Below are 13,134 nucleotides of genomic sequence, written 5' to 3'. Positions count from 1 at the left end.
CCACACACACACACACGCACACATACACACACACACACTCACACACACATACACACACACCCACACATACACACACCCACAACACAAAAAATGGCCCGCACGTCATACCTACAATCTTCCTGCGCACCTGGTGACGTCATATCCAGCGGCGACATGCTGTTCAAGTGCCCGGTGGTGCACTTCAGCGAGCAGTATGTCAGCTTGATGAACGCCCCTGTCTACCAGTACTCCTTCAGACAACGACTCAGCAACAACCCGTGGCCAGAGTGGTTTGGCGTGGCTCACGGCTACGAAGTTGAGGCGTTTCTGGGCATCCCTTTCCTCAAACCGGAAGAGTATACGGATGATGAGCGAGATCTGAGCAGACAGCTCATGGAGTGGATCACCGCTTTTGCTAAAACGGGGTGAGTTCGTTTGAGAGCAGATAATGTTCATTATTTATAGAACAGGGTTAGATCTAGCTTGTTTTAGAAATAGAACGAGGTGGACAAGATAATGTTCGTTATTTATAGAGCAGGGTACGTTTATTCGCCAACAGGATAATGTTTGTTACAATGTATTTATAGAACATGGTCAGTTTGTTTTAGAACAGGATTATGTTCGTTATAATCATAGAACATGTAAATTCGTTTTAGTACAGGATAATGTTACATATTTATTCAACAGGGGAAGTTTGTTTCAGAAGGATAATGTTCGTTATCTATATAACAGGGTAAATTCGCTTTAGAACAGAAGAAAGTTCATTATCACTAGAATTGGGAAAGTGTTTAAAAACAGGGCATGCTCATTGTAGAACAGAGTATAAATTTGATTTCTAAATATTTAACTCCTTTATTAACAAACTTTAGATCTGCCAGGAAATGGGCTGTTCCGACAAGGTCTGTCAGGGTCAATCCTTATTAAGTGGGGTAAAGGCCTGGAGATGTTCGATTAGATACATTATTCTCCTTTTGCTCTTGACGGCGAAGAGTAACTTTTACTTTTATTCACTACACCAGTGAAGCAGGGTATGTTGGTCTTGCGTAAGTAGAAGATAAGCCAATGTTTGGGGGTAGATATGTTCCCGTTATTTTTATATTAATTATTAGAACTCTCTCCATACGAGAATGGAACTCACGTAATCTGTGTATGATGGCAAAGCGCCTAACTGCTACACCACAGACACCGGTATACATCCTCAGACACCTAAGTTCCAGTACAATGGAAAGTGAAGGATTTTGTAGGACTGTAATGGTGAATCATTTCTCAATCCACAAATTTGATGTCCATGAGGCATGGCGTTCCATGTTTAACAGAAATGATTATTCTTATTCAAGCCATCCATCGCTTAGGAGCAAAAATCCCTTTGCTCTGGAAACAGTTAATTCTTTACTACCATTTGCATCTAGTGCAAGTAGAACGCATAATCCCCCACACCTCTAATCATTGGCTTCGTTTTCAGCAGACTCCGCACAGCGCGTGATTGAAGGTCTCAAGCCGTTTGTGTAGTTGTTCCTACTTCTTCAACTGTTCACAGTTGTTTCTGTATGGCTGCTTAGTTCTGTCATAGCAACATCTAAAAAAAAATTTTTGTCATCCCCTGTTTCTGCAGAGACCCGGGGAGTTCCTGGCCAGCTTACTCTAGTGAGAGAAAAGAGTTCCTAGAGATCAAGGCAAACTCTTACTCTGTTGGACACGGTCTGCGTCACCGAGATTGTACTTTCTGGAAGGAAGACATGCCTTTAATACAAGACAGATCCAACGGTTAGTTGCTGATTACCATTATCTATTTTACGCCACGCATTCCTCGACAAATGTTTGACATTAATTAGGAGAAGAGTTGCTTGCCGCAAGTGCTCTTCGTATACCTTAGTTTGTATCATGCTGGACCTATAGTTCGGATGATCCTGGTTATGATTCCCCAATGGATTGTTCTTGTAATTGAGTTGCTGGGGAAGTCCTCAAGGCTCTTCGTTTACTTAGCACAGTCCTGTCAGAGGTGGACGTGACATTTGGATGCCCTATCTCTTAAAATTAAAAAAACCTCACATCACATACAGTGTGGAAAAGGGGGTAAAACCAACACAAGACAAAGCTGACTCGACGCTGTCAGTTAAAAGCGAAGCCAGACTAAGTGGAGCACAGCTCCCAAGCAGAAAGACAGACATAACGTACTGAATGAAATAAACTTCCCAAAGTAGAAGTCAAAATGCGTGCCAGACAGCGGACCGAACAATTACACTACTCATGCCTGCAGTTTGTTGTTATAATTGTATGCAAAAAATTATGTCTCGGTCTCCTTTTTTTTTTCTTTGCTGTCGTTGAAATGTCCTTCTCCTTCCTAAAAACCACCACTCTCCTTTTCATTTCTCACTTTATCTCCTCCCAACGATTCTTTTATATGTGTCTTCATTCCCCAACGCCCTCTGTAATTGACTATTTTGTTTTTTAAATTGAGTGGGGGGAGGGGGGGGGGGGCAAATAAAATAAAAATAAATCAATATTGTCAATCGTGCAAAATCCTGAAGGTGTCTCAGACTTAATGAGTAAATCTACAAGTCTATCTGTCCATTCATCATTCAACTGTTCGTCCGTCTGTCTTCCTCTATGCACGTGTGCGTGTGTATCTGTATCTGTAAGTATGTGGGGGTGGGGGGGGGGGGGGTTATGTGTGTATGTGTATGCACGAAAGTTGCTTGCGAGCACAAATGCGTATGTGAATGTGTAAAGGAACCCTAGAACGGTAATAAATGGCATAATTCAAATTTTACGTCTACGTTGTCGTCGAAAAAGTAGATGGTCTACTGTAACCTATATATATTTATTTTTCTTTCCTGTTTGAAGTTCGCGTTGAAGGCCATGATGGAAAGCACGTCGTGTCAACGATACCTTAGTCTCTTTATGGTTATGAGTAGAATGAGACACTACCTTAATACGCAAAGTATAGTCGGATTACACGATTTTTTGCAATCTTAATCGTCATTGGAGAGGAATACGTGAATGCTCACAACAGAGTTGTGAATAGAAATTAGTTGATCATTTTTTTGTTTTTTGCCCTATGAAATAGAATGTATTTAAACGTTTGTTCTGAGAAGGTGCATACAGCAGGCTATGTGTGTTGTCCAATGTTAGTTGTACTTATTTTAGTTTCTGCTCTTTTGGAATTGTGTGTGATGGACGGTGGAGCAATTCTTATGAAGTCAGCTTGTCCATTCCTCAAATACGCACAGACTCATAATTTAATCAGAATTGTGATCTTTTCGCCAACTGGGTCCCTTCATGGTTTCCATTCATGTATGAATTTGATATAGAAAGTTTTATACCGTTAAATACAATCGAAATGACTCTTTTTCTTTAGTATTTTTAATTGTTATCAGTCATGCAATTTGAATGTTTACTTCATTTTTTTCTCAACCTCTTCAAGTTCACATACACATGTCTTATGCATTATTATGACTTTCAAAGCCGAAACTGATTAGTCACTTACTGAGTCATAATTAATTGTCTAACATGTCATAGTTTTATCTTATTTAGTATTTCTACAGTTTTCTTATGCCATACAGTACAGCGAATTTGTGGAGGAAAATCTGTTTCCGGTCATTTGATTAAAAGAGCATATTAAAGCTGAAAATCAGGAGATACACGTGTACCAGTGGAAATGGAATTGAATATGTGTGTTGCTATGTTTCAATAACAGACAGTCAGCTTTCGAAACAGCTGGGCAAAAATATTAAAACGCAAAAGGGATGTTTTCTTAATTAACTATATTCTTTTTAAGAAACATGCTTCAAGAAACTGAAGCGAGTTCAAGTCAAATAGGTGAAGCTCTTGATTGGCTTTATCAACTATTTTGAGCTCCAGAGCATAGAAAAATCTGAGACACGTTAGACAGTACATGACCCACTGGGTCACAATTGATATAAGCCTGGGTGTCCGCAGAATAGGCCTATTAATGACGGTATATTGTAACACTGTGGGTGATATATTCATTTGTGATGCCAGATCTTTCGGCGTAACATTTACTTTACTTTACGCTGTCAATGTCTTTGGTGGACCGAGATAATACATGAGTTATTTCTGAATTGAAGCACACTGTCATTTATTGTTATGGTGCAAAAATAGCTAATAGAAAATTAGAATATAAATCGCAAATAATGTTATCTCATTCCTTATTAACCTCGTTTTCGTCAGTAGATAAAAGAAAGGTGTATGTTTCTGCATCGACAAAATCAACCTTTCTTATTGGTGATAGATCTAGGCCTTTCATCAAATAGGCCCTACAGCTTGCTCCTTGAAGTTGTTTGTAATTTGATATGGCTGCATTGCATTTATATACATTATCGTACTAAGAGCTTTATTAAGACTAAATTTGTTTCTCTGTTGACATCATGAGATAACAATTTGACATGTTCAGTAGAATCCAAAACGCCTCGATGGAATGCAGCGCCAATAACATTGGTTGAAATCTCCACGAAGGTTTTCATGAACAAGATAAGTTTTATACACTTTCGTGACTCTTTTCCCTCTTGGTTTGGTCTTATTGAAGATGAAGTCCTCTTCACGTGCTGATTGAATTGAAAAAGGCGCGAAACTTACATTGTCCCAATGCACTTTTAAAAAAACGCTGTTCACTGAAAATGGGTGCAGTTCATAAACACAGCATGGAGGGTTGTTGCTGCTCATTGTCCTGGATTACTTTCACTTTCCCGTATCATAGATTTATAAGCATGTACCGTCACAATGTTCATCCTCTCTGGAAACAATATCCATGGTTCTCTTTATGTGGTGCTCTGACCCTCGCCCAACATAGTAACATAATATGCAATATTTGTGCTATTTGATCTCTTTGTAAACCCATGATGAATCTTTTCTTTCGTGTGACTTCTTTCTTTGTTGCGATAATACAATGAAATACCACTGCACATATTTAATTACTTCTAGTGCAATTTTCACTCTCTGATACAAAATGATGCGTTTAAAAGTGTTCGCTTTAGTGCGCATCTATGAATATAAACGTGAGCTCGTGCGAGCCTTGTCTATAGGCCTACATGTGTGCTTTTATGTGTGTGAAGGAGAAACAGAGAAACAGAGATAGAGAGAGAGAAATAGAGAGAGTGAAAGAGAGATCGAAAAATAGAGAGACTGAGACAGTTGGGGGGGGGGGGGGCAGGAGGAGACAGACAGACCGACAGACAAATTTTTAAAAGAAAGTAAGAGAGGGTGAAGGTGGAATGACTGGTTTACAGAGAAATATCGTTGTATGGCATTTATACATGTACCACCTCGTCGAGCTTTGGATAACTCAGAATACAGCTGCGTTATCTGACCGTGGCTCCAAAATTCATTACATGTACATTTACACGTATGATTGCAGATACAGTGAATAACTTTTTTGTTGTCAGCTTATAAAGTGTTAACATCACTCTATGCGCTAGTTATTCCGTAAATTTGGTTACCCGTATTATTTGTACCAACAAAATTTTTGTTTTTACGTTAATCTTTTTCTTTCATTTGTACTTAATCTGGACACCATACGACATTTAGCACACTTTAGAATTATTAGACAATTTTCATTTCATATTATGTACTGCCGTGGTGCCTGGTGAAAACTACATTTTCCACGGTTCGTTTAGCACAGTCAAAACATTAGTACCAGTACTATAACACCCAATGTCATCCTTGAACTTCACTTTCTCCGTTAATAGTAAATACATTTCTGTCAAACGGATAGCACCGCAAATTTACGAAACGGCCATTTTGCAGCCACTTATTGCTCTTAAAGTTAGATTCTAACTGATGAAAGAGCGGTTGTGTTACTGTTCGTTCCACCTTGATTTAGTGACAATGTGTTGAACAGGTCTCTTCTTCTGCCGTGCGTCAAAAAGACCACAAGTCGCATCGTTTCCTCATAGATTACCAATGTGAATGTATAATAATGATGAACATGTCTTTTTGTATTTGTGAAATAATGTATAATTTGCATGTATAACTCTAATATGCCTCAATTTGACTTAATGATCCAACGACTGCATATCATGCCTCTCAGTGTTTTTGGTATCTATGACAGTGTTGCTCATCCTCAGACTGCATGAGTGAAAGTGTTGGCTTTGGTAGACAACGTGAGGGTTTATTTTTTCTAATAAGAAGCATACATTCATTGGTCTCAAAGTCTATCGCACTTTTCTGCTCTGTCTATGCCAGTTGGCTAGCTTTGTTATCATAAAGCAGTGTATACCTCTATTATTGGAGTCAGCGTGACAAAAGGGCTATGAGTATGATCTTCTATCGACATTACTAGATTTCGATCACCACAGAAATTTCAAGAATACTTGTTCAAGTAGCGTACAACTTGTGGGGCTCCATCCCATTTTGCATACTCCACTTGCAGAAGTATGTTTTGCTTATTGGTGCCGTTCCTGCAATGAATGGGGGTTTTAAGAGTTCATTTAAATCAGTACAAACCCGAACTAGGCGTACAGTAAATTTTAATTCGCTTTTAAAGCCCCAGAATACGTTGTTACTAAACTGAAATGCAAAATCGGTTTCCCAGTTTTGAGCTTGACCTGACACTTCTGCCATCCATAAACATTGTTTCTCAGAGTCACTTGTTGTAATGAATAGGAAATACCATGAGGGCGTTGTTAATTTATTAGTGTGTTATAGTATATAAAAATATGTACTGGCACATATGAGTTGGTACCGGTATTCATGTTGTGACAGTGTTGAGGAGATTGTTTTCCTGAGTTTTCTTAAGGTTACACCTACATTTGTATCTGCTAAACTTATCTTACACTGAAAGAGAATAAGAATGAGATGCTGTACATTTCTGCACCTACAACAAAAATTACCCTGTCTGGAAATGGGACTTCCAAAAATGACTGGGAAGCCCAGTTAGTAAAGAAGTGGTGCGTATTTAATAAGCGAAGAGAAACAGGCACTGGTTTTGAAAATGATAACGATTGTTGGAGAGATAAAAGATCGTGCCGGGAATTTAAATTTGGACATCCACACGAGCACAGAACTCATGTTGTGTAGTCGAGTTTTGAAACTTAATGATTCAACTTTCAACTTACATTCATTATTCAGTACAAATAATGCTCACTATTTTAATTACCGTAGATGTTTGTACGCCCCCTTAGATACAGTTTAGATTATTTAGTAGGCAGGCTTCCAGCCCTGCCTGTCAGGGTCAACCCGGGCTGAGAAGGATACAACATCCCAGTAGAGAGACCGGGACACTCGAGAATTTCTCCCCACTCGGGAATCGAACTCGGGACTCGGGTTTCCCGCGTGCGACAACGAAACGACTGGCCGCTATGCCACAGACACCAATAACTCTCACATAAAGCACAGTTTTTGAGATTTTGTTGTTCTTGATTTGTTTTACCAATGTATGATGTAAACTAGAAATCTGGTGTCGGTTAAACCGAAACTACAATGTCTAAATTATTCTAAACCTGCACTAAATACTATGCCTATTGTTTTGTTTGTCATTCTTGTCTTACGCATCATAGATAATCTCTACTTCATGAGCTTACCATGTATGTGTAAATGCGTTATACTGTTTCCTTTTTTTTTAAGCACTCACAGTCACACACGTTCCTTTAAGGTCTGGAGAACACATAGAGAGCTATAGATCTATGTATCACTCTGTCAATGTAAGAAAAAAAACTCAACAAACGTATCACAGCAGCAGCACTACCGCCGAAAACAACAACCACAACAAAAACAGCAGCCAATGAAACTAAAGGTGTGTGCCCCAATCTGTTTAGGTTTCTACACAATACAAGAGGAAGAGTAGGGCTGTGCAAAATCTTTATTTATTCGAGGTCGGTACATGTTTTCTAATGGAAATAAAAAATTCGTTTCTACCTAATGATTTCCCTCGCCCTGAAACAGATTTTGGGATGCTCATTTTAGCTACTTTTTATAGTTCAGTGTTCATTGCAACTGCAATTGTAAATGTTGTATGCCCCTATCGTGGCGTCGGTAGCCTAGTGGATAGGCTACCGGACTTGTAATCGTGAGATTGCGGGTTCGGGGTTCGAGCCTCAGCTCGGTCCGACGTTGTGTCCTTGGGAAAGACACTTTACACGAACTTCCCACGTGGCTCGGTCCTATCGGAGACAGACGTTAAACTAGGAGGTCCCGCCCCTTAAATAACCCAATAGTGTTGATAGGGGCGTTAAGGTCATACCATTTCACCATTTTCACGCCCCTATCAACACCCTATATGTGATTTTGGGGGTGGGCTGACTCGACCCTGCCTGTCAGAGCAGACCGGGGCTGAGTGAGATACACCATCCCAAGAGACAGACGGAGAATAGATGCTCGATTTTAAAAACATATCTTCTCCTAGGAATCCGAACACACGTTTGCAGCCTGCAAAGGCGAAAGGTCTAATACTACACCAGTGACGCCATCGCTCAGTTCTCAGCCTTTGATTTATTATAGAAAATACCTGAGACAACTGCTGTTGACAGGCCCCAACAAAAGCTTGAGAATAGGTTACTTGTTGAATTTGAAAGCTTAAATTTCAGTTTGCGCCATGCATAATTTGTTCGCTCTCTGCCAGTCGAGGAAGTCAACTTCAATGCCCATGGTGCGAATAAGAACGATAATGATAAATGTATGTGTGTATCATAAAGTACCATGATTTGATAAGTTTGTATATGTATTCGTAAGCTCATAAACTGCCCATTTTAACAACTTCTCTTGTACTTTGTAATGGGTGATGCAAAAGCCAAAGACCATTGTATCACAGATACAATATAGGCTACTTAGTTAATTAGAGGGTTAAAAAATGAGAATTTTCCTCATTTGACTTGCTATGACTATGATGATCCCTTTGTTCGTGAACTTTGGCTATTTCTTTATCCCGTAAATATTCTTACGAGATGTGAAACGTCTTCTCATTGTCCGAGACTAGTGCACAACCTTAGTGAAATAAAGTGCGCTATGTGTAGGCCTATAGAGAACATCAACTTGTGCTTGTGGCCTACAATACTCGTTGTTTGTTTTCCACCTGCCAATGCCACTGCAACATCGAAAACTACAACAAACAACGTCTCCGCATTGAGTCCCTGTAACTTTAAAACCATCAACCTTTTATTTAGCTAGTTTTCCTAAATTTAGACCATGGTCAATCTTCTGAGGTAAACGTTATTACCTCAGTTAGTGTATAAATTGATGCGCTTTAGTAGGCCCTACCGGTAGGCCTACCTTAGAATTTAAACAATTGCGCAAGCACATTGCAAATTTCTTTCACAATTCCACGACGATGTGGTCAGAAACCAAATGTTCAATCTGCTCCATCAAAACCGTAAGATTATTCGAAGTTGTTATCAGGATATTCAAAAAATTGAGTTAAAAAAGGCTTGACATATTGTGAAAATGAAAATCTTTAACATGAAAATTCCCAAAACTGGGTACAGAGCAGAAAGAACTTTGTAATTCTATGGTAGCGAAATGTAAGAGACTATTTGCGCCACACAGTGTAGAAGTAGAACCAAACACCTAGCCCAGTATATATTATTATATATACAACATCATTTTTTGAATAGAATGTTTGCTCTTTATATGTGATTTTCTTTTTCCTGTATAAAATTCCATAATTCAAGTACCTTGACTCATGCGCTCTGCTGTCCGAGAGGTTAGAGCGCCCGACCAGCGCACCAGACCCTCCAGACTGGTGTGAGCAGTGCCTTGGAGGACGTGTCCTCTTCACGTCTATCAGCAAATACATCATAATATGCTCATCGTGGACACTTGACAACTCACTGGTATCACTCACCTAGGGAATGGCAAAACTAAACATTTACCCCCCCCCCCCCCCCCTCCTCCCTCCCCACCCTTCCCCTCGACTCTCTTTCTATATATTCCCTTTCCGATGAGGTAACCCAGTAACAGAAACCATGAAATAACTTATTGCAGGGGGTGTACACTAAAGTGACTTTGACCAAACTCAGCCCTTCACAGAAAACATTCTTCAGAAGCAATGTCATTGAGTTGAGCTGAACTGAAAGCATTTTAAAATAGACTACGCATGTTTTTTCTTCTTCTGGAAAACAAGGTCACTTATAACAGGTGTCCTTTTTATTATGGCTGTCTTCAAACAGGCTTAATAAGACGAAAAAAACGGGGTGTAGATGGGGCTAAAATCGTTAAAATACGTTAAGAGTAGCCAACATAATAGAGAAAATAGCACACACACCATGATGGGGCTTAATTAAGAGCTTAGCGCTGTGACTGCACCGCTTTAGTGCAATTAGTTAAGGGCGCTGTGTGTGAATAGAAATCACTCTATACTTTTGAAAAAGAACAGTTACTGGTAGATTCTGGAAGGTAATGCTGAAAAAGAAAGTGGTGTTTTGTTAAAAAATACGTGAATATGTTAGTTTAACCCTATCCGTACATCGGGTTTTACTATCGTACCCATACGACAAGGGAACTCCGTGCCACCACTTTCCAAAGAGGAAATTCACTCGTTAATCCATCCGATCTGTATGCTTTGCATAGCAGTCTGTCAAAATGATTTTTTAAAAAGAAATAGGCCTACTGAAAGTTTCAAAGAGATCTTCGTACCAGAAGTACTCTAAAATGTGAAGAATACAACCCCCCGGGGTACAAAATGACCCCAGGGCGTACGGATAGGGTTAAAGAACCATTGTAGAAAAATGAGGGGTAGTTACATTACTGTGTATTCTTAATTTAACGGGGAAAATCTCCGTTTGGACACGTTGATGAAAGAGTAAAAAAAACGAGGGAGGGGGAAAACGGGGGGGGGGGGGGGGGGTAAAATTTAGTTGTGCCTAAAATTCAACTCGATTTTGCTATTACTACTGTTTCTGTTATTCCTTCTGTCAATTTTGTCTAATCAGTCGATTCACTGTACAAGGTGTAGGTACCTACACTAGAACACCATGGTATTTCTTGATTCTTCTAATCAATACAACATGTACAAGAAAGGGGTACATCTTCACCTCACTCACATTTGTTCTTTGCACGTTATATCTTCAGCTGTTTTATAAATTTAAATAAAATTTTGTTTCGAAGACCTCTTGCAGTTATCTTATTTCACTTCTCAAATTTCTGCGAACGAGACTTAAAACCTTGTTTACATGAATGCATCTGATAACCCAAAAGTTTTTGTTGTTGTTTTTGTTTCGTTCTGTTTTGTTTTAATTGGTTTTGTTTTGTAATTGGCGTATCTTACGAATATAACGGCCTCTTTTTGAGTACGGTGCCGTAAGGAACGTATCTCAGACCTGCATTAAGAAGATCCAGGCTTTCTTGAATTTTTGTTTAAGGAAATTGCTGGGGATCAGACGGACAGAAAGGGTCACCAACAAGGAAGTACTAAGGAGAACAGGACAGGGCACAGTCACAGACAAGGTGGGAAGAAGGTGGTGGCTATAGATTGGACATACTCTCAGGAATACAAGCAGCTGCATAACAAGGAAAGTGTTGGATTCGAACCCACAGGGTACAAGTAAAAGATAAAGAGAGCAACTAGATCTAGATCTAGCCCAGAAAAGGGAAAGGTGGAAAGGGTTTGTTCGTGACCTAGATCTATATTATATCCTGATCCAGTTTGAAAAAGGCAAAGATGATGATGTTGAAGGAAGAACCCCCGAATTTAAAAAAATAAATTAGGTAGGCGTTTTTACGCCCCAATCGACACAAGTAATATAATTTAGGATGCAGACTTCAACCCAGCTTATCATGGCCAACTAAGCTGAGACTACTGAGAGGGACACACTGTACTGTACAACGTCCCTGCATAAAGACCAAGATATTCGATACAAATTCACCCTACACAGGACTTGAACTTGCGTCTTTAGTGTGCAACGCCATGCTCCTAGCAGCTTCACCACAAACGGCAGACACTTTTGATTCAATACCGGCACACATGACATCTGAAAGATCAGACATAAATAGATGGATGGAGCTACGAAAACTTCTTCAAAATCTAACTTCAAGAATATTCTGACAAAGGTTTAAGGGTCATTGACAAGGAAATGGGGTCCCACGTAAGCGCTACATGGCCCAGGTTCTTCACCATCAAGTGGTGCCCTTTTTCCAAGGGCATTCAAACTTCTTTTTTCCAGCAAAACAATTCAAGACCTCATATTGCCAGTGTACCACAGCAGTTCTTGAGGGAAAACAACATCAAAATAAATTGCCTCATCCGGCTCGTTCACCAGACTTAAACTTCTCTTCTCTTCATTCGGCCCTGGTGGAGGTTTCCGCCTCTAAAATAACCTGACAGTGCTGAAAAGGGGGTAAACCCATAACATATAGTGTAAGTTCGAGAAGAACAAAACCATTAGACGATGGCCTTTAAAGTACATGTAACAGCAACAAAGAGGAAGTAAATAAATATATGATAGATCACTTCTGTAATTTTCAACAGGACATATATGTCACTGCCATGGCTTGATGTAATAATAGCATGGTATGTGTATACCAACAGATGTAATCTGGTCTTGAACTTTTTAAAATGACATTCTTTTATTTTCATGAGTCCACCAGTCTCCAAAATATTATACACGTACAGGACATGTACATGTTTACATGTTGTGCAACAGAGTGCCTGAAATGGGAGAGCAGCCTTCGTAGGGGGGGGGGGGGGGGGGGGCTTGTGTGTGTATGTGTATGCACGAAAGTTGCTTGCGAGCACAAATGCGTATGTGAATGTGTAAAGGAACCCTAGAACGGTAATAAATGGCATAATTCAAATTTTACGTCTACGTTGTCGTCGAAAAAGTAGATGGTCTACTGTAACCTATATATATTTATTTTTCTTTCATCTACAGCTCCTTTCAACAGCCGGAAGTGTCCGAGCGCGGCCCCTGTTGTGACGTCATCAAGTACCTTGCTGTTGTCACTAGCATGCATAGAATTGTTTAGTATTTTTCTCAATAGTATACTGGGATTTCCTCAATAAATAAGTCTCGCGTTTTCTGTACACGATTCCAAAAAGCTGAATGATAGAGAATGCTATTGCTCATAATCATGACAACTGATTTCGCTTCTGTTCGAACTTTTTTGCCTGTTTCCCCAATCAAGTTGATTTTACTTTGACTTTATCATCAAATGGTTGTGCTCATTATGTGCATATCGAAGACTGAAATGATTCTTTTTATGATATAT

General features: G+C 39.5%; 1 protein-coding gene across 1 annotated transcript in view; it reads left to right on the top strand.

Moving 5' to 3' along the window:
- Window positions 1-13,128, top strand: part of LOC101849644 (acetylcholinesterase-like) — a 110,365-nt gene extending 97,237 nt beyond the window's left edge. The window contains exons 6-8 of the mRNA XM_035972288.1: window positions 91-404; window positions 1,592-1,743; window positions 12,798-13,128. Of these exons, the coding sequence (XP_035828181.1) occupies window positions 91-404; window positions 1,592-1,743; window positions 12,798-12,928 (597 nt within the window). The 3' untranslated portion in view covers window positions 12,929-13,128. The remainder of the gene's footprint in view (window positions 1-90; window positions 405-1,591; window positions 1,744-12,797) is intronic.
- The last annotated feature ends 6 nt before the right edge of the window (window positions 13,129-13,134 follow it).

The sequence above is a fragment of the Aplysia californica genome, unplaced genomic scaffold (genome assembly GCF_000002075.1).
Source record: "Aplysia californica isolate F4 #8 unplaced genomic scaffold, AplCal3.0 scaffold00640, whole genome shotgun sequence".
NCBI classification, from domain to species: domain Eukaryota; kingdom Metazoa; phylum Mollusca; class Gastropoda; order Aplysiida; family Aplysiidae; genus Aplysia; species Aplysia californica.
This window is presented reverse-complemented; position numbering and strand designations above follow the sequence as displayed.